The sequence below is a fragment of the Pipistrellus kuhlii genome, unplaced genomic scaffold (assembly GCF_014108245.1).
Source record: "Pipistrellus kuhlii isolate mPipKuh1 unplaced genomic scaffold, mPipKuh1.p scaffold_m20_p_50, whole genome shotgun sequence".
NCBI lineage: Eukaryota > Metazoa > Chordata > Mammalia > Chiroptera > Vespertilionidae > Pipistrellus > Pipistrellus kuhlii.
Window position 1 is genome coordinate 221521 of NW_023425552.1, and position 26775 is coordinate 248295.

Below are 26775 nucleotides of genomic sequence, written 5' to 3' on the forward strand. Positions count from 1 at the left end.
GTATACATATATAGATATGTATACAGATATATACATATCTGTATACATATCTATATATGTATACAGATATGTATATATCTATATACAGATATATACATATCTGTATACATATGTATACAGATATATACACACACACACACACACACACACTTCTTTTTTTAAAATATATTTTATTGATATTTTACAGAGAGGAAAGGAGAGAGACAGAGAGCTAGAAACGTCGATGAGGGAGAAACACCGACCAGCCGCCTCCTGCACACCCCCCACCGGGGATGTGCCCGCAATCAATGTATGTGCCCCTGACCAGAATCAAACCTGGGACCCTTCAGTCCGCAGACCGACGCTCTACCGCTGAGCCAAACCGGTTTCGGCTATATACTCCTTTTTATTGATTTCAGAGAGGAAGGGAGAGGGGAGAGAAACATCAATGATGAGAGAGCATCATGGATCGGCTGCCTCCTGCACGCCCCACACTGGGGATGGAGCCCGCAACCCGGGCCTGTGCCCTGACCGGGAATCGAACCCTGACCTCCTGGTTCCTAGGACGATGCTCAACCACTGAGCCACACCGGCAGAGCTCAAGATCCATTTTATTTTTATTATTTTGATTTTTGTTAATCCTCACCTAAGGATATTTTCCCATTGACTTTTAGGGAGAGTGGAAGAGAGAGGGAAAGACAGAGAGAAGCCCTAACCGGTGTGGCTCCGTGGATGGAGCATTGGCCTGCGGACTGAAGGGTCCCGGGTTCGATTCCAGTCAAGGGCACGTATACCTTGGTTGCAGGCACATCCCCAGTGCGAGGTGTGCAGGAGGCAGCTGATGGATGTTTCTCTCTCATCGATGTTTCTAACTCTCTATCCCTCTCCCTTCCTCTCTGTAAAAAATCAATAAAATATATTATTAAAAAAAAAAAAAAAAGACAGAGAGAAATACCCATATGATTGCTTCCTGCATGCGCCCAGACCTGGGCCCGGGCTGGGCAGGAGCCTGCCACGGAGGTACATGTCCTTGATCGGAATCGAACCCGCGACTCTTTGGTCCACAGGAGATGCTCTCTATTCACCTGGCCAAACCAGCCAGGGCAGCAATGCATTGTCTTACTGAATCTCCTCAGCAACACGGGTGACCCTGAGCCCATTCTCTAGGCCGTGGTCGGCAAACTCATGAGTCCACAGAGCCAAATATCAACAGGCCGACTGACATTTTTTTGGAGAGCCTCATTTTTTAAACTTAAAACGTCTTCAGACGCCACTTCTTCAACACAGACTCGCCCAGGCCGTGGTATTTTGTGGAAGGGGCCAAAGAGCCGCCTGTGGCTTGTGAGCCATCCTTTGCCGACCACGGCCAACAAACATGTCAATATCGCGGCCCTGCCCACCCACGGCGAGTTTGACACGCTTGCTCTAAGGTAGGGGTGTCGAACTCAATCAGAGAAGGGGCCAAAATCTAAAATCCAGCCTAAATCGCGGGCCGAATGGTTTACTGAACAGTCATAAACTGTCATTGTGATGGAAACGCAGCGGAGTGCAGTGATGACAGCGCGGTGCGGGCCACATTGCAAGGCCTGGCGGGACGGATTTGGCCCGCGGGCCTTGTGTTTGACACATGTGCCTAGGGAGTGAAGCACTGAGTTTGAGTGTGGCCACGGTCATTCCCAGCTGCTTAGTCCACACAGCCAAGAGCTCCCTAGGCTCCAGCCATGGCCACCTTCTCACTCGAACCCGGGCCCCTCCTGTGGTTAACGCAGACGCACGCACACGCAGACGCACACACCTACCTCATTCCTCCGGTCTTGCCCATCATCATGGCTTCGCAATGGTGTCCTTTTTCCCCCAGACGGCGAGCTTAATGAATGCCTAAAAGGAAATTCATGAGAGTGATCCTTAAGGATGCATGTTGATTCATTTATCTGTTTGTTTTTTTAAAATATATCTTATTGATTTTTTACAGAGAGGAAGAGAGAGGGATAGAGAGTCAGAAACATCGATGAGAGAGAATCATCAATCAGCTGCCTCCTGCACACCCCCTACTAGGGATGTGCCCGCAACCAGGGTACATGCCCTCGCCCGGAATCGAACCTGGGACCTTTCAGTCCGCAGGCTGACGCTCTATCCATTGAGCCAAACCAGTTTTGGCCATGCTGATTCATTCATCTGTTTTTATGAACAATACACATTTACTGACCCCCTCCAACCCCCCCCCCCCACCCCAATTGGGCTGGCCCTGGACACAGCAACCTAGGTGCAGGCTGGGAGGACACCCATAGGAGACCTTCAGAGCGGCCCTGCCCCCAGTCCACCTGCTGCACCCAGGCCTGCCTCCTCCCCCTCCCCTCCCCTCCCTTTCCCACCCCTCTCCTCCCGGTTCTCACCCCACAACCCTTTATCTCCCTTCACAAAAAGCCCCATTCTCCTTTGGCACAATACGCTTTCACAATAGTCTATTCACCGCACAGCCCAAATCCTCAGCCGCCAGAGCGCTGTTCCTCCTTCCTCCTCCGTCAGGGCGGGAGAAATGCCTGCTTTCTGCCCCATGACTTCCGGTGTGCTCCGCTGTTTTGGACTGTAAGTACCTTGAAGGCCTGACTTGAATCTTTTTTTTTTTTTTGTTCCTTCCAGGATGATGATAGTTTCTTTTTCTTTTCTTTTTTAATTTGTATTGATTTCAGAGGGGAAGGAAGAGGGAGAGAGAGATAGAAACATCCATGATGAGAGAGAATCATTGATGGGCTGCCTCCTGCAAGCTCCCCACTGGGGATCGATACCGCAACCCGGGCATTGCCCTGGACCAGAATCAAACCCGGGACCCTTCAGTCGGCAGGCCCACGCTCTATCCACTGAGCCAAACTCGCTAGGGCTAGTATATGATTTAAAAAAAATATATATATATAGATAGATTTTAGCTCTTTTCCTTCCTGGATGCTGGAAGCTAAACCTTCATCATGAACGACACGGTAACCATCCGGAACAGGAAGTTCATGACCAACAGACTACTTCAGCGGAAGCAAATGGTCATCGATGTCCTTTACCCTGGGAAGGCAACAGTACCCAAGACAGAAATTCGGGAAAAACTAGCCAAAATGTATAAGACCACACCTGATGTCATCTTTGTGTTTGGATTCAGAACCCACTTCGGTGGTGGCAAGACCACTGGCTTTGGCATGATTTATGATTCCTTGGATTACGCAAAGAAAAATGAACCCAAACACAGACTTGCACGACATGGCCTACATGAGAAGAAGAAGACCTCAAGAAAACAGAGAAAGGAACGCAAGAACAGGATGAAGAAAGTCAGGGGGACTGCTAAGGCCAATGTTGGTGCTGGCAAAAAGGAGTAAAGATTCTTCGGTGACTATCTGTGACGGTTGTGCAGATTTTTTTGCGAGAGAACTAATAAACTATAAACTTATAATAAAAAAAAATATATAGATTTTATTAATTTTTTAGAGAGGAAGGGAGAAGGATAGAGAGTTGATGAGAGAGAAACATCGATCAGCTGCCTCCTGCCCGCCCCCTACTGGGGATGTGCCCGCAACCAAGGTACACGCCCTTGACTGGAATCGAACCTGGGACCCTTCAGTCCGAAGGCAGACACTCTATCCACTGAGCCAAACCAGCTAGGGCTAGTATATAATTTTTAAGCATTAACATATAGTTAGAGAACAGTTCCTAGGCTTCTCATTCACTCCACAGTAAAAAAAGATCCAGGTCAGCCTTAGCCGGTTTGGCTCAGTGGATAGAGCATTGACCAGCGGACTGAAAGGTCCCTGGTTTGATTCCAGTCAGAGGCACATGGCCCGATTGAGGGATCCATCCCCAGTGTGGGGCGTGCAGGAGGCAGCCGACCCATGAGCCTCTCTCATCATTGATGTTTCTCTCTCTCTCTCTCTTTCTCTCTCTCCCTTCTTCTCTGAAATCAATAAAAATATATTTTTTTAAAAAAAGGAAAATTTAGGAATCATCCAGGATTTAGCGGGAAACCCAAAGGCAGGCAAAAATCTGTGTGTGGTCGACATCTGACATTGGCAAGTGATTTTCCAGGAGTAATGACAGGCTGTGTCAAAATCGCCTTCCTCTGATGACTCTGCCTGTGGCCACGGGTGTGTATTTGCATTGCTTTATTCCCCGTAACCTAATCAGCCTTATTTGCATAAATATGAGACTAAAAATATGCCAAAAGAAGCCTAGGCCATCGACCATAAACAGGAACCTGCCAGCTTCACCAGGTCAAAACCAATAAACACGTAAGAGCCATAACAATAACTTCTATTGCTGTGGAAGAGCTCATTATTGGTAAAAAGCCTGGAATACAATTTCATATTAGTGACCAAGAAAAGCTTAAAAGGCCTGGCCAGTGTGGCTCAGTGGTTGAGCATCGACCTATGAACCAGGAGGTCACGGTTCGATTCCTGGTCAGGGCACAGGCCAGGTGACAAGCTTGATGCAGCCGATCCAAGATTCTCTCTTATCATGGATGTTTCTCTCTCCCTCTCCCTTCCTCTCTGAAATCAATAAAAACAAAAGAAGCAAAATAAAGCTATGTCTTTGCTTATTTTATATGTAAAAAAAGCTTAAAAGCGTATACTGCCGAAAACGGTTCGGCTCAGTGGATAGAGCGTCGATCTGCAGACTGAGGGGTCCCAGGTTCGATTCCGGTCAAGGGCATGTACCTTGGTTGCGGGCACATTCCCAGTGGGAGGTGTGCAGAAGGCAGCTGATCGATGTTTCTAACCCTCTATCCCTCTCCCTTCCTCTCTGTAAAAACTCAATAAAATATATATTTTTAAAAACATAATTAATAAAAAAATAAGGATAGCCAAAACCGGTGTGGCTCAATGGATAGAGCGTTGGCTTGGGGACTGAAGGGTCCCAGGTTCGATTCCGGTCAAGGGCATGTACCTTGGTTGCGGGCATATTCCCAGTAGGGGGTGTGCAAGAGGCAGCTGATCGATGGCTCTCTCATCGATGTTTCTGACTCTCTATCTCTCTCTCTTCCTCTCTGTACAAAATCAATAAAAAATACATTAAAAAAAATAAGGATAATGTGACTGTTTCTAGAGGGGGGAAAGCTATCTGACATAACCGCTTTTTGAAGTCCCTCTTACTTCCACCCTGGGGTCCTGCCCTTTCCAATGGCTGAGGCCAGTTGGGAGATTTAGCACGAAGCATCCAACACGAAATATTGCAGGAGCCTCGAATGCTTCTTAAAATGTCTGTCTGGTCTGTCAATGAGAGAAACAGATCTTAATAATCACCTGCTAATCTCCCAGCAGCTACTCGGGGGAACACATCAATTGAGACGCCGAAGAGCTGTGTCTCCTCCCTATTCTCAGCTCTCAAGATTCCCCAGACTTTCAGAGATGGATAGGAACATTCTGGAAAGTCTGCAGCATGAATGCATCTGATCCCCTTCTCCCTTGGGGAAATCCTGAGGATGAATAAACCTTATAATAGGGCCGAAACCGGTTTGGCTCAGTGGATAGAGCGTAGGCCTGCGGACTGAAGGGTCCCGGGTTCGATTCCGGTCAAGTGCATGTACCTTGGTTGCGGGCACATCCCCAGGAGGGGGTGTGCAAGAGGCAGCTGATCGATGATTCCCTCTCATCGATGTTTCTAACTCTCTATCCCTCTCTCTTCCTCTCTGTAAAAAAAAAATCAATAAAATATGTTTTAAAAAAAGATTTAAACCTTATAATAGCAAACTTTCCTTCCCATTTCAGCTCTGGGGGCAGGGGAGGGTGAGGGGGACAACTCTCGGGGCTTCTGAGATACCCAGGGAGACCCCCATTTCTTTCTCTCTAGTATGAATCCTGGGGTTCTCTTCCCCGGTTTGAGCTGGCCAGGGGATCTGGCTAAACCTCGGGGGTGCCTGTCGGTGACTGCAGACCTAACGTTTGCACCAGGGCCTCAGTGTACGCAATACGCCCTAATGCGTCACATGTCATATTCCCTGCCTTTATCCCTCAGAAGCCCAGGACGTTAGTGGACATTAGAGAAGTTAAAAAGGTGTCAGAGAAGGAAGTGGGTCACCTGCCCAGACAGGTTGTCCCAGGGCGGCCATCCGCAAGAGAAAAAGATAATGGGGTGTCCCTGCTGGTGTTGCTCAGTGGATAGAGCGTCAGCCTGCAAACTGAAGGGTCCCAAGTTCGATTCTGGCCAAAGACACATGCCCGGGTGGCGGGCTCCATCCCCCCAGTGGGGGGGCATGCAGGAGGCAGCTGATCGGTGATTCTCTCTCATCATTGATGTTTCTATCTCTCTCTTTCTCCCTCTCTGAAATCAATTAAAAAAATATATATATATATACACACACACATACACACACACACACACACACACACACACACACACACACACATATATATATATATATATATATATATATATATATATATGAATGATAATGTGGGTGTTTACAGAGAGAGAAAGATACCTGTGACTTACCACTGGGCGAAAGTGGTTGCAATTCAATAGGTCTAGGGTTATGTCATTTTTGTTAATTTTGTAAAAATAACATACTATTTACATGTACAAGTCACTCATTTGTTGAACAATTTAACATCTTTCTAATATCTACTTTACTGATTTCAGAGCGGAAGAGAGAGGGAGAGAGAGGTAGAAACATCCATTGATGAGAGAGGATCATGGATCGGCAGCCTCCTGCACACCCCGCGCTGGGGATCCGAGCTCGCAACCCGGGCCTGTGCCCCGACCGGGAATCAAACCGTGACCTCCCGGGTCACGGGTTGACCTTAACCACTGAGCCACATCAGCTGGGCAACAATATTTACTTTGTATGGTTTTATTTTCTATATGCGTGGATATAAAATGTCCAAGGATGGCCGAAACCGGTGTGGCTCAGTGGGTAGAGCGTCGGTCTGCGGACTGAAGGGTCCCGGGTTCGGTTCCGGTCAAGGGCATGTACATTGGTTGCGGGCACATCCCCGGTGGGGGGGGGGGTGTGTGCAAGAGGCAGCTGGTCGATGTTTCTCTCTCATCGATGTTTCTGGCTCTCTATCTCTCTCCCTTCCTCTCTGTAAAAAAATCAATAAAAAATATATTAAAAAAATAAAATGTCCAAGGATGTATATGCCACACTATAGTGGCTCCACGGGGGTTTCCTTTTCAGTTTGGCTTAGCTAATTTTCAAACTATCTCACCATGAACTTGTGTCCTAAAGAAATAATAGGAGTGTTAAGATGTTTACAATGCCAGAAACTGGAACACCGGTGCGCCAGGATCCGGGAGGGGGCAATCTGCTGGTGCCAAGTTCATCTGCATGTGGCTTCGAGAATGAGGGACCCAGGCAAAGAACTAAGATTTGAAGCAGCCAAAACCGGTGTGGCTCAGTGGATAGAGCGTCAGCCTGCAGACTGAGAGGTCCCAGGTTCGATTCCGGTCAAGGGCATGTACCTTGGTTGTGGGCACATCCCCAGTAGGCGGTGTGCAAGAGGCAGCTGATCGGTGATTCTCTCTCATTGATGTTTCTAGCTCTCTCTCCCTCCCTCTCTGTAAAAAATCAATAAAATATATATTTTTTAAAAAAGATTTCAAGCAGCTGGTAAAGGAGTCTATAATCCCTTCTGCCCGCCCTCCTCCCCAGCGTGACTGTCTGTCTGCTTCTCTCCACTGAGCAAACTCAGGGTACCTGCTCCAAGGGGGTCCCCTCTCTTTGCCAGGATACCCTCCCCTGACGAGGCTTGGCTTGGGTAGCCAATCTCCGAGTGCCATCCATGCCCCTTAGCGAACGCCTTGGCCCCCTGGATGAGACGTAGGTGTCCCCGATCCAGGCCACCTGTGGGGATACGGGCATCTTTCAAATGAATGCTCCTCCACAAGCTAGCTCATCGAGTTTCTGGCGTGGTGAGTCATCTGGAATGGAATCTCATGTACGGGCACCTTCCTGGTTTATAACACGAAGGAAAAGCCTAAACCGATTTGGCTCAGTGGATAGAGCGTCGGCCTGCGGAATGAAAGGTCCCAGGTTCGATTCCGGTCAAGGGCACGTACCTTGGTTGCGGGCGCATCCCCAGTGGGGAGGGAGGGGTGCAAGAGGCAGCTGATGGATGATTCTCTCTCATCGATGTTTCTAACTCTCTATCCCTCTCTCTTCCTCTCTATAAAAAATCAATAAAATATATTAAAAACAAACAAACAAACAAAAAAACCCGAAGGGATAGGCTTAGCTGGTTTGGCTCCGTGGATATAGACTAGGGGTGTCGAACTCAATCAGAGAAGGGGCCAAAATCTAAAATCCAGCCTAAATCGCGGGCCGAATGGTTTACTGAGCAGTCATAAACTGTCATTGTGATGGAAACGCAGCGGAGTGCAGTGATGACAGCGTGGTGCGGGCCACATTGCAAGGCCTGGAGGGACGGATTTGGCCCGCGGGCCTTGTGTTTGACACATGTGATAATAGACTGTCGGCCTGGGGACCATAGGGTTCTGAGTTCGACTCTGGGCAAAGGCTTGTTTGTACCTGGGTTGTAGGTTCCTCCCGGGCCTGGGCCCTGGCCAGGGCCAGTGCAGGAGGCAGACCATCGATGGTGTTGCTCTCACATCGATGTTTCTTTCTGTCTCTTCCACGCTCCCTAAAAACCGATGGGAAAATATCCATGGGTGAGGATTAACAGAACAAATAAGCAAGCAAACAAACCCCCCCAAAAAAACACGCGAAAGAATAGAAGCCACCATGTACCATGCTCTGCACAGGCTCACGTAGGCCTCGTTTTAACCCCGTGAGACGGTGTGTTTTCATACCCATTTTACAGATGGGAAGACAGAGAAGTCCACAAGCCCAGAGATTTGCCCGCAAGTAAGCCTAGGCCCTTACACAGAAGATGCTATCTCTGCAGCCCCCAGATCTTTCTTTCTTATTTTTTTAAATTGATTTTTTACAGAGAGGAAGGGAGAGGGATAGAGAGTCAGAAACATCAATGAGAGAGAAACATCGATCAGCTGCCTCCTGCACCCCCCCCCCCCCCCGCCCACTGGGGATGTGCCCGCAACCAAGGTACATGCCCTTCACTGGAATCAAACCTGGGACCCTTCAGTCCGCAGGCCAACGCTCTCTCCACTGAGCCAAACCAGTTCTGGCTCCCAGATCTTTCTTAGCCCCAATGTATAAGTGGGGAAACTGAGTCTAAGTTCTTTCCTGAGGCTGTGACTCCTCCAAGCTCATGAAGTTAAACAAGCGGGATAGGCTAAAATCTGACAATCTCCCCTCCCCCACTTCGCCCAGTCACCCTCCATGCTCTCGCCTCCCCCACGTGTGCCCTGACATTGCTCTCCTTCCCCACTCCCCCGCATGCACTCTCCTCTGGGGTGGCACATACTTGGGGCAGCTCCAAGAATCTGTAAGGATGTGCTCACTTGCCCTGGGGGCTTTGGACAGGCTGTGCCTGCCCACGCATCTGCCTGTCCCAGGCCTACTCATCCAGATGTCGCCTCTTCCGGGAAGCCCTCCCTGACCACCTTCGTCGAGAGTCTCCTCTTAGGTGCTTCCTCCTCTGTTCTTTGCACGCAGCACCTGGCACTGTGGTGGCTGCTGCCTTCTTGCTTATTATTTCCCTGCGGGTCTGGCCAGGCCTTCCATGAGGAGGACCTTGGCACCCAGCTCAACAGCAGGCACCCAGTAGGTAGGTATACTCGGTAAGCATTTGTGAAATGAATGCTTGGCCGGCCCGAGCTGTGCTTTGCTTTGTTTGAAGGCTACGACGTGGGGGCACGAATCTGGAGGAAAAGAAAATGACAGCGATGCGCCGAAACCGGTGTGGCTCAGTGGACAGAGCACCGGCCTGTGAATCGAAGGGTCCCAGGTTCGATTCCGGTCAAGGGCATGTACCTTGGTTGCGGGCACATCCCAAGTAGGGGTATGTGCAGGAGGCAGTTGATGGATGTTTCTCTCTCATCGATGTGTCTAGCTCTCTATCCCTCTCCCTTTCTCTGTAAAAAAAATCAATAGAATATTTTTTTAAAAAATGACAGAAATGTGTCATCCTATGAAGGGGGCCCAGTGGCCAAAGGCTCTGGGGCCTTCGCGTGGTGGTATTAAAACGCTGGTGTCCTCCTTGCCCACGCCAAGCCTCCGGCTCCTGCTTTCTCCCTCCCAGTCAGACACAAATCATGTTTCTGAGTGACTGCAGTCATTGCTCACATCACCAGGCGCTAGTTCGGGGTGGGGTGAGGGGCAGTGGCCTTGGGGCTCCGGTCTCTGAAGGCCCAGGCCTCCTGGCTGGGGGGCAGGCGGAGGGGGGGAGGGATGCCAAGTAGCAGGTCGGTCGGGGGAGTCTGCAGCCCCTTGGGGGAGAAGACAATAGGGCTCCACATCTGCTCTCTCTGCTGGGAGCAGGGACCCTCCGCTGAAAAGCAGGGAAGTGTGGGAGGAATGGATGAGAAGAAGGGGCGGAGCCAAGGAGATGCTGCCGGGAGGAAGGAAGGAAGGAAGGAAGGGGAAGGAAGCGAGGCGCTGGGCAGGCAGGCGCCGGCTTTCCTTCCTTCTCCTCCTCCTCCCTGACCTGGTCTGGGGCGCCAGGCTCCTCAGGCATTGTTTCCTGCGGAAACTCCGGGGGGGGGTGGGGACCCCAGGGGGGGCCTCACGTTCCCCCCTCAGTCCTTGGCAGCAGCCTCAGCCCCAGCCCCAGGCATCCAGCAGGTGCTCAATACTTACTTGGGGGACATGAGAGAGAACGTGGCCAACTTTTTACTCTGGGAACTTTTCCCTGTCCTCTCCCCGCCTCGCCTGCAGAAGCTGAGGGCAGAGCAGGTCTTGGGAGCACGCCTGGGCGCCCCATGAATAATTGACCCTCTCGGGGCGGCTCTGCCCCGAGCGGGGGGGGGGGGGGGGGGGGGGGGCGGGGGGAGACACAGGGTCCCCGAGTACAGACGCGGGTCCGAGGAGCTGGGTTCCCGGAGGTGGGAGGCCCAGGGTCCGGCCTGCGCCCCGGAGAGCTGGGGGCTGAGGGGGGTGGGAAGCCAGGCCGTGCCAAGCCCCCCGCAAGGAGGCGCCAGGCCCTGACCCTGCACAGGAAGTGGCCACGCCCCGACGCCCCGACGCCCCCTGCGGTGTCCGCGGGGCTGAGGCCGCGCCCTGGGATTGGAGGGCCCTCGGGGGGGGGGGGGGCGACCCCCGGCTCCGCCAGTCCGGGCCCCGCGCGCGCAAGGCCGGGAGCGCGCCTGCGCGCCCCCCTCGCGGCCCGCGCCCTAGAGCCCGTCAGTCCGTCCGTCCGGGGCGCCCCGAACAGCTGTTTTCCAGGCTTTTCTGCAGTTTCCCAGCCCATCTGCCTACTTTTTTCAAAAGACAGGAGTCTCCAGAACACACCCAGCTTCCACTCCGGGCCCCGGGAGGGGCGGCTGGCTGGGCGGCACCCCACCCGCCCCGCTGGTTCCCCTTCTCCGGGCGCCTCAGGCTCCCCAGGGCCTGTGTGGGGGGGGGGCCTGAGGGGGGGGCGCGCAGTCCCCGGGCCCCTTTATGCCTCCCCCCCTTTTTCCATGTGAGGTGCTGCCGCTGCCCTTCTCCTCCCCCCGCTTCACTTCATCTTTGTTCCCCTTTTTCTGAGAGAGAGAGAGAGAGAGAGAGAGAGAGAGAGAGAGAGAGAGAGAGAGAGAGGAGGAGGAGGAAAGAAAAAAAAAAAAAGGCGTGACTAGGTTTTCAAACGAAAACTCCCACAGGCACACAAAACCCTTTTTTAGAGACATAAGAAAGGAGGAAGAAGGAAGAAAAGAGGGAAGAAAGAAGAAGGGGAGGGAGGGCGGGAGGGAGGGGAGGGGAGGGGGGGAGCGGACGCCCGGCTGAGGCGCTTTCCATTCGGAGTGGGAGAGTTGGAGCGAGAGGCAGAGAGAAAGGGGAAGAAAAGAAAAAAAAGAAGAAAAAAAAAAACCCGTCCTCGGTGGCAAGAGAAAAAGAAAACTTGGGCTGACAGGAGGGGGTGGGGGGTGGAAGGAAGTGAGAGCACAAAAGAGAGATAAAAGGGCTGCTTCTCCCTCCTCCGTGTGTGTGTGTGTGTGTGTGTGTGTGTGTGTGTGTGTGTGTGTGTCTCTCTCTCTCCCGGGCGCGCCGGCTCCGGAGGAGCTGCTGCTTTGCATCCCTCCGCGCCCGCCCTGCCTCGCTCCCTTCTTCCTGGGAGAGAGAGAGAGAGGGAGGAGGAGGAGAGAGAGAGAGAGGGAGCGAGAGGCAGAGGGAGAGAGAGAGAAAGAGAGGAGCGGAGGGCGGGCGCGCGTGGAGGCGGCGGCGGCGGGCGGGCGCGCACAGCAGCCGGCGGTGGGCACCGCGCCCCCGGCCCCCCGAGGCCCCCGCGCAGCCCCGGACCCGGACCCGGACCCGGAGCCGGGTGAGTGTCCGCTGGGCCCCGCAGCCCCGCACCCCCGGGCGGGAGGGTGGATCGGACGGGAGGACGGGCGGGCGGGGCGCCGGGGGCGCAGGGGGGCGCGGGGCTGGGGCGCTGCGGCCGCGGCCGGCCCGCCCCCCGCCTCTCCCCGGGGACCGGGGCGCGCAGGCCCGCGCCCGCCGCGGCTGCAAACATGTCGCCTTTTCCCTTTCACTTCCACATTCCCGCATGCCGGCGAGAGAGCTGGAGGGAGAGAGAGAGAGAGAGAGAGAAAGAGAGAGAGAGAGAGAGGGAGGAGGAGAGGAGAGGAGCGGGGGGTAGAAGACTGGGGATGGCGTCTGGGGGGGCGGGGAGGGGAGAGGGGGAAGGGATGAAGGGAGGGAGGGGAGCGCGCGAATGAGAGACGGAAGAGAGAGAGAGAGAGAGAGAGAGAGAGAGAGAAGCAGAAAGGAAAGGAAAGGGAAGCAACGCGGTGGCGGCGGCGCGGGAGGCCGGGCGGTGGCGGCGGCGGCTGGGGGGGCGGGAGGACCCCGCACGTGGGTGTCCCGGCGCCGGTGCACTCCCCCCGGCCGCTCGACCGGCCGCCCGGGACTCAAAGTTTCGCCCCGCCCCTCGGCTGCCCACAAACTTTACTCTCCGAGTGGGTGGGGCGGCCCCGTGCGTGTCCCAGCCACTCGGGGTGGTGATGGGGGGGGGGGCTGGTCCCCCGAGATGCGCCATGCGCCCTGGGGACCCCCCTCCACCCGCCGGGCCGGCGGCGTCGGGGCAGCCCCGCGGGGACCTGTTGAAGGCGCTCCGCCGGCTGGCCGTGGCCTGTGCTGAGTCTCCCCGAGTCCCTAGTCGGGGCCCCGGGGCCCCCCCCTTCCTTCCCCCCCCAGTCATCCTCTCTCCGAGTCTCCTCGCGGTCATTTTCCTAATTGGACGGCGCGCTGGTGGGTGTGATCGTCGGCGGCGTCAGATCCGGGGTTCTCGAGGCTGCGGGGGGAGGGGGAGCGCGGGGACCCCGGGACCGTTAGGTGAGGGCAGCCTGTTCTCTCCACCCCGGCCTCAGCCTTGGAGATTCCCATAGACCCGGCCCCCTCCCTGCCAGCGCACCCTCAAACCGCGGACTGGCTAACTCGTGCGTATAGGGGTGTGTGTGTGTGTGTCTGTGTGTGTGTGTTTTCTGTTTATTTTTCCCCAACGTGCCTTTTTTTTTTGTAATTTAATATATTTTATTGTTTTTTTACAGTGAGGAAGGGAGAGGGATAGAGAGCCAGAAACATCGATGAGAGAGAAACATCCATCAGCTGCCTCCTGCACCCCCGCCCCCCCCCCCCCCAATAATGTGCCCTTGACCGGAATCAAACCCAGGACCTCGAACCTGGGACCTTTCAGTCCGCAGGCCGATGCTCTATCCACTGAGCCAAACCGTTTTTGGCCCAACTTGCCTTTTAAAGATGACTTTTGTGGTCGCGGCCACTGCCTGGCTCCAGTCTGAGCAGCAGTTTGGGGGAGACGGAAGAGGCCAGGGAGGGGCTTGCGTGGGGTTTTAACGAACCCCAAACTCGGTCATTCATGTCTCTGAGCTCCCACGATGGTTGCGGGGGAAGGCGCAGGCTTAGTCTTAGTGCGTTTTCACGGGGGACACTTCGGGGTGCTGGTCCATCCAGGGAGTGGGGTGCCACCCCCCTGGGCCTCCCTGGAGTCGGGGTCAATGCCCTCACTTGCTCAGGGTGCCCTGGGCGGGCCTTGATTTCTGTGCCCCCCAGAATGGGAACCCCCGGCAGGCGTCCATTGGAAGGGGGGACATGGTCAGTTCCAGGGGTCGCCTCTAAAATGTGCAAAATCTCCCCACAGGTGCTCAGAGGAGGTCTTTGCAGCCTTGAGGGTCACCCCGCCATCTTTGAAGCGACTCCTTTTCAACCCTGCCTTTGAGATCATGTAAGTAAAATCACTCCAAGTTCATGGCGAGCCAACGAGAGGCCTTCAAAGGACCTGCCGGGCCAGGTGGGGGAGGGCCAGTGAGACCCCCCCTCCCAACTGTCAGTAGAAAAAACGGGTCCTTGGTGTCTTCTGTGATCAAAGCCGCGGGCCTGTCTGGTTCTGATGTGGGAGACCCGCCCGTGGCCCCGTGGCCCTGTGGCCTCATGGCATGACTGTCCCTTTCTCATTTGTTTGCAAGTGAATGTTGTTTGCTGGTGGTTTCGCCGTGTGTCCCCCGGTGCCAGGCACCTGCCATGACTTGGGACAGGACCTCTGCATAGGTCCCCTGCAGTTTTCCCCCTGGATTCACGCTCCAGGACCCTGCAGGGCCTGGCTGTCCTGCCCGTGGGCTGTGGTGTGGCCTGGAGCGGCGTGCCTTTGGGGAGGGCGCATGGGCCACTCAGGCCACATTTTCTCGCCGCCAGACTCTCCCCTGCGTGCATGCGTGTGGGTGGAGGGAGGCGGTACGTTGAAGCGAAAGGCAGATTCTCGCTCTTTTCCCGGGTTCAAGTCTCTGTGTTCCGAGGTGCGTGGCCAGCGGGTCACTCAGTTTCGTACTTGGGGGTCACTCCGCACAACCCGTGAGATCTGTTTCTCAGGTTCCCTTTCTGGAGACGGGGAAAGATCTGGAATGGGCCCTGACCGGTGTGGCTCAGTGGATAGAGCATCAGCCTGTGGACTGAAAGGTCCCAGGTTCGATTTCGGTCAAGGGCATGTACTACCTTGGTTGCGGGCACATCCCCAGTAGGAGGTGTGCAGGAGGCGGCACGTGGATGTTTCTAACTCTCTGTGACTCTTCCTTTCTCTCTGTAAAAAAAAAACCACCAATAACAGCCGAAACAGGTGTGGCTCAGTAGTTAGAGCCTGGGGACTGAAAGGTCCCGGGTTCGATTCCGGTCAAGGGCATGTACCTTGGTTGCGGGCACATCCCCAGTGGGGGTGTGTGTGCAAGAGGCAGCTGATGGATGTTTCTAACTCTCTATCCTTCTCTCTTCCTGTCTGTAAAACATCAATGAAATATATTTTAAAAAATCAATAACATATATTAAATTAAAAAAAAGAAAGAAAGATCTGGAATGGTTTTCAAGTTGGAGGACGAAAGACAAATGGGGGACCCCCCGAATCCCCCAAGATTTTGTGCAATGACTCCTATTCTAGCTTTGCCCTGCCCCATCTGGGGTGCTGACCCACCTCCCAACCCCAGGCTGGGGGCTCCTTCTGTGGGATGGAAAGTTCCGGGAATCTGCTGCACATGTGTCAAACACAAGGCCCGAGGGCCAAATCCGTCCCGCCAGGCCTTGCAATGTGGCCCGCACCGCGCTGTCATCACTGCACTCCGCTGCGTTTCCATCACAATGACAGTTTATGACTGTTCAGTAAACCATTCGGCCCGCGATTTAGGCTGGATTTTAGATTTTGGCCCCTTCTCTGATTGAGTTCGACACCCCTAATCTGCTGGATCTCATGTCAAATGGTGGTCGATCCCAGCCTTTGGAGCTCAAAGCCCAAGAGGGACCAGAGCGGTTGTCTGAAAGGAACCCAGGCATGCCCTAGCCTCGTGGTCGGCAAACTGCGGCTCGCGAGCCACAGGCGGCACTTTGGCCCCTTGAGTGTGGCTCTTCCACAAAATACCACGGCCTGGGCGAGTCTATGCTGAAGAAGTGGTGTTAGAAGAAGTTTACGTTTAAAAAAATGTGGCTCTCCGAAGCAATGTCAGTCGCTGTGCTGTGGATACTTGGTTCTGTGGACTCATGAACTGGCCTACCACTCTCCTGGCCGGTTTGGCCCAGTGGATAGAGCGCTGTCCTGCAGGCCAAAGGGACCCCGATTCAGTTCCTTCCGGTCAAGGGCATGCACCTTGGTTGCAGGCTCCTCCCCGGCCCCTGGCTGGGCTCAGGGCATGTGCAGGAGGCAACCCATCCATGTGTTTCTCTCACATCGATGTTTCTCTCTGTCTCTCTCCCTCTCTCTTCCACTCTCTCTAAGTCTAAGAGATCATGGGGGAAAAAAATCCTTGGGGGTGAGGATTAACTACAGCAAATAAATAAATACAAATGTAAGCAGTCAAAGAAACCCAGGCCCGAGACAGGCTCCATGCCCAGGGCCCCACAGTAAGGGGCAGGGTCAGCCCTTGACCCTGAGCTGTCCGGGTTCATGTCCAGTGCATGCGTGCTCTTAACACAAGGCTGCCGCCTTTATTCCTGCTGGGGAGCATTTCCCAAGTTCATGGCTCTGAGAGCATGAGACCATGGGCGTGTGCTGTGTGCATGAGATGGGTAAAGAAGCCCCGTGTTCCCGCTGTGACACACATACTGTCCTGGAGGGTTTGACTGGCCCAACGGACTGCTAGGCGGGGCACCAGGGGCTTCTGGCTATTCTTGCATGGACTTCTTCAAAGTCCATCGGGTCGGCAGGCTGCTCCCAAGCCACACTTAGCACTTCATTTTTAAAAATATATATTTAGCCCTAACCGGTGTGGCTCAGTGGATAGAGAGCGTCAGTCTGCGGACTGAAAGGTCCCAGGTTCGATTCTGGTCAAGGGCATGTTATCGTGGTTGCGGGCACATCTCCAGTGGGGGGTGTACAGGAGGCAGCTGAATCGGTGTCTCTCTCATCGATGTTTCTAACTCTCTATCCCTCTCCCATCCTCTCTGTGAAAAATGAATAAAATATATTTAAGCCGAAACCAGTTTGGCTCAGTGGATAGAGTGTCGGTCTGCGGACTGAAGGGTCCCACGTTCGATTCCGGTCAAGGGCATGTACCTTGGTTGTGGGCACATCCCCAGGAGGGGGTGAGCAGGAGGCAGCTGGTTGATGTTTCTCTCTCATCAGTGTTTCTAACTCTATCCCTCTCCCTTCCTCTCTATAAAAAAATCAATAAAATATATATTTAAAAATATATATTCCGGTCAAGGGCAAAATATATACTTAAAAATATATATTGCCCTTGACCGGAATCAAACCCAGGACCCTTCAGTCCGCAGGCCAACACTCTGCCCACTGAGCTACACAGGCCAAGGCCACTCTTAGCACCTTTTGACCCGTGATGCTTCCTTCATGCTTTGGTACCTGGGATTGACTGAGGATTGATCTGGAGAGAAGATGGGGATGTAAGGGCCATCTTCTCTTGGTGGATTCGATCTTCCTGTTCAGCATCCTTTCATGCGGGTCGAGGTCCTTTTTGGTTCCGTGTGAAGCCCCTGTGCCTAAAACGGGGTCTGCCACCGAGAGAGCCCTCAATCACTGCTTGTTGCATCCATGTGTTGGATCGGAGGCCAGAGGTTTTCCTCGCGAGAGGAGTCAGAGAATGACACAGGGATGCGGGGGGCCGGGCGGGGTGGGGATGGATGGGAGCTGCCGGGTTTTGCAGTAACAGGTCACTTCAAAAGCTCGCTCCTCCCTGCTGGCTCCTCCAGGCAGGTACTGCGGGAGGGGCCTGGACTGGAGAGCTTTGAATGGGGTGGGGCTGCTGGGTGGAGACTTGCTCCCAAAAACAATAGCGAGGGCCGAGACTGGTTTGGTTCAGTGGATAGAGCTTCGGCCTGCAGACTGAAGGGTCCCGGGTTCGATTCCAGTCAAGGGCATGTACCCAGTGGGCGGTGTGCAGGAGGCAGCTGATCCATGATCCATGATCCATGATTCTCTCTCATTGATGTTTCTAGCTCTCTGTCCCTCTCTCTTCCTCTCTGTAAAAAATCAATAAAATATATTAAAAAAAACCACACAACCAAACAAACAATAGTGAGGGCTCCGATTGGGCTGGATGTGGGAGAATAATCATAATTCGATATCTCGGGCCAGGCGTGGCTAAGTGCTCTGCCTCAGTCTTCCCAGATGCTAGCGATGCCAGTGTCATCCCCACTTGGCAGGTTGGGAAACCAGGGCACAGGTTGGGAAACCAGGGCCACACACAGCTGGCATCGGAACCCAGGCAGACTGGCTTCAAGCTTCAAGCTTTGCCAGCAAGGAGCACTCAGCACATCCCGGCTCCTCAAAAGGATGTCAGAAGATGCCGAAACCGGTTTGCTCAGTGGATAGAGCATCGGCCTTCGGACTGAAAGGTCCCGGGTTCTAGCCCAGTCAAGGGCATGCACCTTGGTTGCGGGCACGTCCCCAGTGGGGGGGGTGTGTGTGCAGGAGGCAGCTGGTTGATGATTCTCTCTCATCGATGTTTCTAGCTCTCTGTCCCTCTCCCTTCCTCTCTGTAAAAATTCAATTAAAAAAAAAATGTTGCTCTAACCACTGAGCAACACTGGCTAGGGCCCTACTGCCATCCTTTCCCCTCTGTAGGCCAATGAGCCACACCAGCTCTATCCACTGAGCCACACCAACCAGGGCGGTATGTGCGCTCCAGCTCACACGATGGCTGTCACGTATGTGAAACTGGTGGGGATGTTAAAGCTGGGTGTGCCGCTCTCATCCTTAAGGCCCACAGCAGGCATTTCCCACCCGTGTGAGCCGTCCCCTCCTCCCCAGGCCACTCCAGACCCCGACGGCTCCCCCTTGGACGGACGGACGGCGTGAGATTCCCCAGTCGCTGAGCTGGTCCCGTCTGTCCGCGTGCAGCTTGCAGTCTCCCTGGGAGACAGACATTAAACTAATAATTACCCAAATGCTCTTTAATTACAGTGGTTACAGACGCTTCAAAGGGAGAAGTGCAGAGGGCGCGGGAAAGGGTGGGGGCTGATTGGCAGGGAGGCCGGGGGAAGGGAGGCGGGCCTGAAGGCAGAGCTGTGCAGGGTGGGCGGGGGTGGGACAGCCCATTGACCTTGACCTAAGCCCTTGCTCCTTTCTGTGGTCCAGGTCCCAGTCAGCACCCCCATTTCCTGGGCGCTTGTTAGAAATACAGACAGACCCTCAGGCTGCTCAGCAGACTTGCCCAGTCTGCTTTTTCTGTTTTATTTTTTTAAAATCCTCACCCGAGGCTATTTTCCCGTTGATTTCTAGAGAGGCTGGAGGAGAGAGGGAAAGACAGAGAGAAACATCGATGCGAGAGAAACACATCCATCGGTTGCCTCCTGCACACCCCGACTGGAGATCAAGTCCAAAACCCAGGCATGTGCCCTTGGCCAGAATCGAACCTGGGACCCTTCAGCCCGAAGGCTGACTTCTCTATCCGCTGAGCCACGCCGGCTAGGGCAGGAGTTTACTTTTTGAATAATAAGGATGATATGTCATGGCGTGGGATGGGGGCATCAAGATATTAGAGTTGCTTGGCTGGGGCGTGGCCATAAAGAGGTTGGGAACCACTGGGCTAGGCCATCAGAGCTTTGCAGAAAGGACAGAATAATTTCAAAAAGCGTGTGGGGCATTTTTGCACACAGGGAGGTCTGAAGTGAGAGAGAAACTGGCCGGGTCATAAGGGTCTTGAGGAAGAAAAGTATAATGTTTCTGCCCAAAGGGGAACCCGAAACCAGGGCGGGAGGAACCTGCTTAGCAGTGTTGCATGGGAACACCATACTTGACGAGTTGCCAGGGATGCCAGCTGGTGTGGCTCAGTGGCTAGAGCGTTTTGCCCTGCAGACTGAAGGGTCCCGGGTTCCGTACCCGTCAAGGGCACCTGCCCAAGTTTTGGGCTCCGTCCCCAGTGAGGGGCATGCAGGAGGCAGCCGATCCATGATTCTCTCTCATCGTTGATGTTTCTATCTCTCTCCTTCTCCCTTCCCCTCTGAAATGAATAATATATATATATATATATATATATATATATATATATATAATTGATTTTTTACAGAGAGGAAGGGAGATAGATAGAGAGCTAGAAACGTCGATGAGAGAAAAACATCGACCAGTTGCCTCCTGCACACCCCCTACCGGGGATGTGCCCGCAACCAAGGTACATGCCCTTGACCGGAATCGAACCCGGGACCTTTCAGTCTGCAGACCGACGCTCTATCCACTGAGCCAAACCGGTTTCGGCTGAATAAAATATATTTTAAAAAAAGAACTAGGGGCCAGTGCCTTTCTTGGCTGATCTCCCCCAGCCCTTCCTACGGGCCAGGCACCATTCTGAGCACTTCCCGTGTATTTGCTCATTTGCCTTGAATCACTTTCCAGAAGCCACACACCTAGAAAGGGTCAGGACTGCCAAAACCGGTGTGGCTCGCGGACTGAAAGGTCTCGGTCAAGGGCTTGTACCTTGGTTGCCGGCTCATCCCCAGTGGTGGGTGTGCAGGAGACAGCTGATCAGTGTTTCTCTCTCATCGATGTTCCTTACTCTCTCCTCTCTCTTCCTCTCTGTAAAAAAATCAATAAAATATATTTAAAAAAAAGAAAAGAAGAAGAAAGTGTCAGGACTATGATGGTACCCAGGCAGTTGGTTGACCTTAGTAACCGGGCAGGTGGGGGGTGGAGGCAGCGGGGCAGGGGGAAGCTCTTGCTGGTAGAACAAGAAATGAGATTGCGCCCTAAGCGGTTTGGCTCAGTGGACAGAGCGTCGGCCTGCAGACTCAAGGGTCCCGGGTTCGATTCCGGTCAAGGGCATGTACCTTGGTTGCGGGCACATCCCTAGTAGGAGGTGTGCAGGAGGCAGCTGATTGATGTTTCTCTCTCGTTGATGTTTCTGACTCTCTGCTCCTCTCCCTTCCTCTCTTAAAAAAAAAAAAAAAATCAATAAAATAAATAAATAAATAAGTAAGTAAGTAAGTAAAAAAGAAAGAAAGAAATGAGACTGCAAAGGTCCTGCCTCCCAGGGAACAGAAAGGACTTGGGCAGGGAAGCGTGTGTTATGAGTAAGCACCGGGTTGCCAGGCTAGCCCATGAGAGCCTGTGTCACGCTGGGCCCAGCTCCTGCTCGCTTGCAAAGGAGAACAATGAGGAAACGAGGCTGGTGCGGCCGCCGCACGCCAAATGGAATATTCTAGAGCCGGGTAGAAGGGGCTGGAAGAATTGCACTGTCAAAATAAGGGAGGGGAGGTGGCAGCAGGAAATTGTGTAGATTCTGAAAAAAGAGGGGATTAAAGGAGGTGAGAGGCCCAAGCAGGGCCAAATGCATGTAGAATCAGCAGCTTCCAAAGGTGAAGTCAGCCCTGGCCGGTGTGGTTCAGTGGGCAGAGCGTCGGCCTGCGGACTGAAGGGTCCTCGGGTTCGATTCCCATCCACGGCACCTGCTATGAGTTGTGGGCTCGATCCCCTGTGAGGGGCGTGCAGGAGGCAGCCTACCCATGATTCTCTCTCACTTTAAAAAAATATATATTTTATTGATTTTTTTACAGTGAGAAAGGGTGAGGGATAGAGAGTTAGAAACATCGATGAGAGAGAATCATCCATCAGCTGCCTCCTGCACACCCCCTATTGGGGATGTGCACACAACCAACGTACATGCCCTTGACCGGAATCGAACCTGGGACCTTTCAGTCCACAAGCCTAAGCTCTATGCACTGATCCAAACCGGTCAGGGCTCTCTCTCATCCTTAATGTTTCTGTCTCTCTCTCCCTCTTCCTTCCTCTCTGGAATCAATAAGAATATATATATTTCTTAAAAAAAAGATAATAGCCACGACCGGTGTGGCTCAGTGGATAGAGAGAGCGTCGGCTTGCGGACTGAAGGGTCCCAGGTTCGATTCCGGTCAAGGGCATGTACCTTGACTGCGGGCACATCCCCAGTGGGGGTGTGTGTGTGTGTGTGTGCAGGAGGCAGCTGATTAATGTTTCTAGCTCTCTGTCCCTCTCCCTTTCTCTCTATTAAAAAAATCAATAAAAGCCGGCACCGGTTTGGCTCAGTGGATAGAGCGTCGGCCTGTGGACTAAAATGTCAGGGTTCGATTCCGGTCAAGGGCATGTACCTTGGTTGTGGGCACATCCCCAGGAGGGGCTGTGCAAGAGGCAGCTGGTCGATGATTCTCTCTCATCGACGTTTCTAACTTTCTATCCCTCTCTCTTCCTCTCTGTGGAAAATCAATAAAATATATATTTCTAAAAATCAATAAAATATATTTAAAAATAAAAGATAATCTCATTCTTTTAAAAAATGGTAAAATCACACTGGTTTTTATGACCCGCTAATGAATGTGTGTAGCTCACAGGCCTGACCTTTCCCCAAGTACAGAGGGCTTTTGTCTTCCTTTTCTTCACGTGAGCGCTATTTGAATCCTTATCCTAGGCATTATCTATCAAACCTATGTATGTGTAAACGGAGCGGGGGGGGGGGGGCCTCTGAGAAGTGGGGTGACCTCTGGGAGGGGTTGGGCCCCAGCTCCTGTCACCGCCGTCCTCCTAAAGGAGCTTCTGATATTAAATATATATATACACGCTCTATTGTGTGTGTATTTTGGGAGAACACAGAGAGAGCTGTAGGCACGGTGAGGGTTTTCAGGGCGGTGAGGGTTTTCAGGACGATCGGAAGCTGAGAAGAAAAGGATCACATGGTAGATCCATGGCTTCCCCTTCTCTGCTTCCCCCAACCTCAACCCCCAAATCCTGGGGGGGGTGGGGGGGGAGGTGATCAATAGGGGGATCGAAACCCGGTAGGAACGATCACCTCGGAAAGCAGGCGCGTCCACCTTCGGGATGTGCACGGGAGCCTCGTTGGTGACTCTGGGTTACCTGTGGTTGGTCTTTTTTTTTAATTTTTTATTATTAGATATTTTATCCTGTGGTTGGTCTTGTGGGTGGCGGGCTCCTGAATGCCACCCCTGACCCCATCCCATTCCGAGAGGGGGCAGTGAGGGAGCAGGCTTCTGAGTGCCTGTGTTTGGTGAAAAGCAATTGCCAGCCCGGCCAGTGTGGTTGGGTGGTTTGAGCGTCGACCTGTGTGTCCCGGGAGGTCAAGGTTTGATGCCTGGATTGCAGGCTCCATCCCCCTGTGTGGGGCCTGCAGGAGGCAGCAGCTCCATGATGCTCTCTCATGGTGGATGCTCCTTTCTCTCCCTCGCCCTTCCTCTCAGGCATCAATAAAAATTAAGTTAGGCAAAACCGGTGTGGCTCAGTGGATAGAGCGTCGGCCTGTGGACTGGAGGGTCCCAGGTTCGTTCCGGTCAAGGGCATGTGCCTTGACTGCGGGCACATCCCCAGTGGGGAGCGTGCAGGAAGCAGCTGATAGATGATTCTCTCTCATTGATGTTTCTCTCTATCCCTCTCCCTTCCTCTCTGTAAAAAAAAATCAATTCGATATATTTTTTAAAAATAAAAAGAGAGAGAGAGAGAGGAGAGAGAGAGAGAGAGAGAGGAGACGGTATAACTAGCTCACTGCATGGCAACTGAGCAGGAGTAAGGACCACAGTGACTCTTAAGTAAAGTGTTCATATAGACACCAACGGACTGTACACCCTATGTATTCTGCATGCGTGAGGAGAATAGGAATAGTGTGTACGTTCCGAAGCAGGACAGGAAAGAAAAGAGGAAAAAAAAAGAGAGAGCACAAAGAGAAGAAAGCGCCAAATAAGACGGCAGAGAGAAACCACAAGTGTCGCCACGGCTCTAACAAGTGTAATCCCAGCTCTAAGCCGCTCTGAGGGGACCTGAGGACAGGGATATAGGCTGGGAGGCCCTGCCGAGCAGGCTGCAGCCATAGTCACTGGAGGGGGCCCCAGCCCCGGCCCCCAAAAGCAGCCACCAGAGGAGGGGGCGGTAGAAAAAAGCAAAACCGGAAAGATCGAAGGGGGACCCAGAACCCACTGGGGGCAAGACTCCCCCCACAACAGTACCTGCCATGGAAAAGGCAGGTAAGACCCTAGCGGGTGTGGCTCAGTGGATAGAGCATCAGCCTGTGTAGACTGAAGGGTCCCAGGTTTGATTCCGGTCAAGGGCATGGACCTTGGTTGTGGGCACATCCCCAGTAGGGGGTGTGCAGGAGGCAGCTGATCGATGATTCTCTCTCATTGATGTTTCTAACTCTCTATCCCTCTCCATTCCTCTCTGTATAAAATCAATAAAATACATTAAAAAAAAAAAAGAAAAAAAAAGAAAAGCTCAACGCTGTGTCGTTTATTTCTGGAGCCCCGATGCCTGGGCAGAGAGTAGTTGCTTAATAGATATCTATCGATTGAACAGAATCGATGCCAAAAATCAATACTCTCTTCTTCTCGCACAGTCATTCTTTTTTTTTTAAATCACAAGCACTAACCTGCCCCACGACTTGGGACAACTGGGATCTCGGATCTCGAGATCGGAATGGAGCTCAGGACCCTGTGGTCCACAGGCTGATGCTCTCTCTATCCACTGAGCCACACCGGCTGGGGCCAAAAAAACACCCTGAAAGAAGGAAAGGAGGCGAGGGCGGAGAGGGGGGGAGCAGGCTCTCACCCTGGCGCTGCGTTTTCACACGGGCTGTTTTGGGTGTGCTTCTCGGTAATCCTGGGAGGGCTTACCATGTCCGCAGACCCAGGCACCGGTGCTCTGAGGTCTGAAATGCTTGCCAGGGAACCTGGCACTGAATTTCAGTATTTTTTAAAAAATATATATTTTAGTGGTTTTTTTACAAGGAGGAAGGGAGAGGGATAGAGAATTAGAAACATCGATGAGAGAGAAACATCGATCCGCTGCCTCTTGCACAACCCCTGCTGGTGATGTGCCCGCAACCAAGGAACATGCCCTTGACCGGAATCGAACCTGGGACCATTCGGTCCTCAGGCTGACGCTCTATCCACTGAGGCACTGGTATTGCATTTAAAAAAATATATTTTATTGATTTTTTTTTTTTTTACAGAGAGGAAGGGAGAGGGATAGAGAGCTAGAAACATTGATGAGAGAGAAACATGGACCAGCTGCCTCCTGCACACCTCCTACTGGGGGATATGCCCGCAACTAAGGTCCATGCCCTTGACCGGAATCGAACCTGGGACCCTTGAGTCCGCAGGCCGACGCTCTATCCACTGAGCCACACGGGTCAGGGCTGGACATGAGCATTTTCTTGTTTCCTTCTCGCATGTTCTGCTGACATCTCAGAGGTGAAGGGGCCCGTGGGGGTGGAACAGCGGGGCCCGGGCCCGTCCCTCTCGGAGAAGTGAGTGTAGCGTTTCCTCCGGCTCCACCAGCTGGCCGGCCGGCTGGGGCCTCCAGGGCCGAGCAGAGGAGGCAGCCCAGGACCCCGGCCGCCACATCAGACACAATGAGGGGGGTTAGGGATGGGCTTTACGTCCTGCATTTGAAGTTGCCAGCTTTTATCGGGGTGTCTGAGCCTTCAGATCATTTCAAGGGAGCTTTGACGGCTGCCTGGGAACTGGCCTCAGGTAGGCCCAGCGGCAGCCTGGGGCAGAGGGACCCTTTCCTTCTGGTGCCTTCTCTTTGCTTTATGTTGGAGGGCTTTTTGGGGCTCACGGCACTTGGGACTTGGAAGATTCTGGAAGAGTCACTTTTTCTTTTCTTTTTAAAAAACTATGTTTTATTGATTTTTTTTTACAGAGAGGAAGAGAGAGGGATAGAGAGTTAGAAACATCGATGAGAGAGAATCATCGATCAGCTGCCTCCTGCACACCTCCTACTGGGGATGTGCCCGCAACCAAGGTACATGCCTTTCACCGGAATCCAGCCTGGGGCCCTCCAGTCCCCAGGCCAACGCTCTATCCACTGAGCCACACCGGTTTCAGCTGAGGGTATTTTTCCATTGATTTTCAGGGAGTGTGGAAGAGAGAGGGCAAGACAGAGAGGAACATCGATGTGAGAGAAACACATCCATGAGTTGCCTCCTGCCCAAGCCCTAACCAGAACCCGGGCGGGAAGGAGCCTGCAACCAAGGTACATGCCCTTGACCGGAATCGAACCCGGGACCCTTCAGTATGCAGGCTGACGCTCTATCCACTGAGCCAAACCAGCTAGGCCCTCAGTGGTCGGCAAACTCATGAGTCCACAGAGCCAAATATCAACAGGACAACGATTGACATTTCTTCGGAGAGTCACCATGTTTTAATCTAAACTTCTAACGCCACTTCTTCAACACAGACTCGCCCAGGCCGTGGCATTTTGTGGAAGAGCCACACTCCAGGGGCCAGAGAGCCGCGTGTGGCTCGCGAGCCGCCGTTTGCCGACCACGGGAGCTAGGGCAGCACTAACTTTTTCTCTCTCTCTCCACACAGCTGCAATCAGAGAGCATCTCTTTAATGAAAGGAAGGGAGATGTGTTTTTTGCTTTTATTTTTTTGGGTGTTTGTTTTTTTTTGTCTCCAGAAACACCTGTGCTGCTTTCAAAGTAAGATATTGACTGCTTCCTCTTTGCTGAAGCGCAGTGCGGTGCGGAGCACAAGGCCGAGGGTGTTGGTACATGTAACACCAGGCCGGCATGCACATGGTATGGCTTCGCCGGGAGGGAAGCATCTGGGGTCTTTTTTTTTTTTTAATATATATATTTTATTGATTTTTTACAGAGAGGAAGGGAGAGGGATAGAGTAGAGAGCTAGAAATGTCGATGAGAGAGAAACATCGACCAGTTGCCTCTTGCACACCCCCTACCGGGGATGTGCCTGCAACCGAGGTACATGCCCTTGACCGGAATCGAACCCGGGACCCTATAGTCCGCAGACCGACGCTCTACCACTGAGCCAAACCGGCTT

General features: G+C 53.1%; 2 protein-coding genes across 8 annotated transcripts in view; both read left to right on the forward strand.

The window, feature by feature from the left end:
- Window positions 1-2927: 2927 nt before the first annotated feature.
- LOC118706339 (40S ribosomal protein S24-like) lies at window positions 2928-26612 on the forward strand. 5 transcript variants are annotated; one of them, XM_036415602.2, is made up of 5 exons: window positions 2928-3334; window positions 3468-3470; window positions 6863-6876; window positions 23595-23597; window positions 26602-26612. In XM_036415602.2, exons 1-3 carry the CDS (start codon window positions 2943-2945, stop codon window positions 6867-6869), a joined length of 402 nt encoding a protein of 133 aa, XP_036271495.1. In that variant the 5' UTR covers window positions 2928-2942; the 3' UTR covers window positions 6870-6876; window positions 23595-23597; window positions 26602-26612. The 5 variants fall into 5 exon arrangements, with proteins under 5 accessions (XP_036271495.1, XP_036271496.1, XP_045429447.1 ...); XM_036415603.2 differs by lacking the exon at window positions 26602-26612 and adding an exon at window positions 24724-24733; XM_045573491.1 differs by lacking the exons at window positions 3468-3470; window positions 6863-6876; window positions 23595-23597; window positions 26602-26612 and adding exons at window positions 5904-5910; window positions 10684-10690; window positions 11837-11978; window positions 12031-12193.
- ZNF710 (zinc finger protein 710) overlaps window positions 12235-26775 on the forward strand; it is a 52465-nt gene continuing 37924 nt past the window's right edge. The window contains exons 1-2 of one of the 3 annotated variants that reach the window (XM_045573484.1): window positions 12235-12329; window positions 14166-14249. The gene's annotated coding sequence lies outside the window, so the exon portion shown is untranslated. The remainder of the gene's footprint in view (window positions 12330-14165; window positions 14250-26775) is intronic. The other 2 variants (XM_045573483.1, XM_036415598.2) reach the window with 2 other exon arrangements.

Excerpts from the sequence above, each read along its gene's own strand:
- LOC118706339 (XM_045573491.1), top strand. The coding sequence starts at position 2,943 with ATGAACGACACGGTAACCATCCGGAACAGGAAGTTCATGACCAACAGA.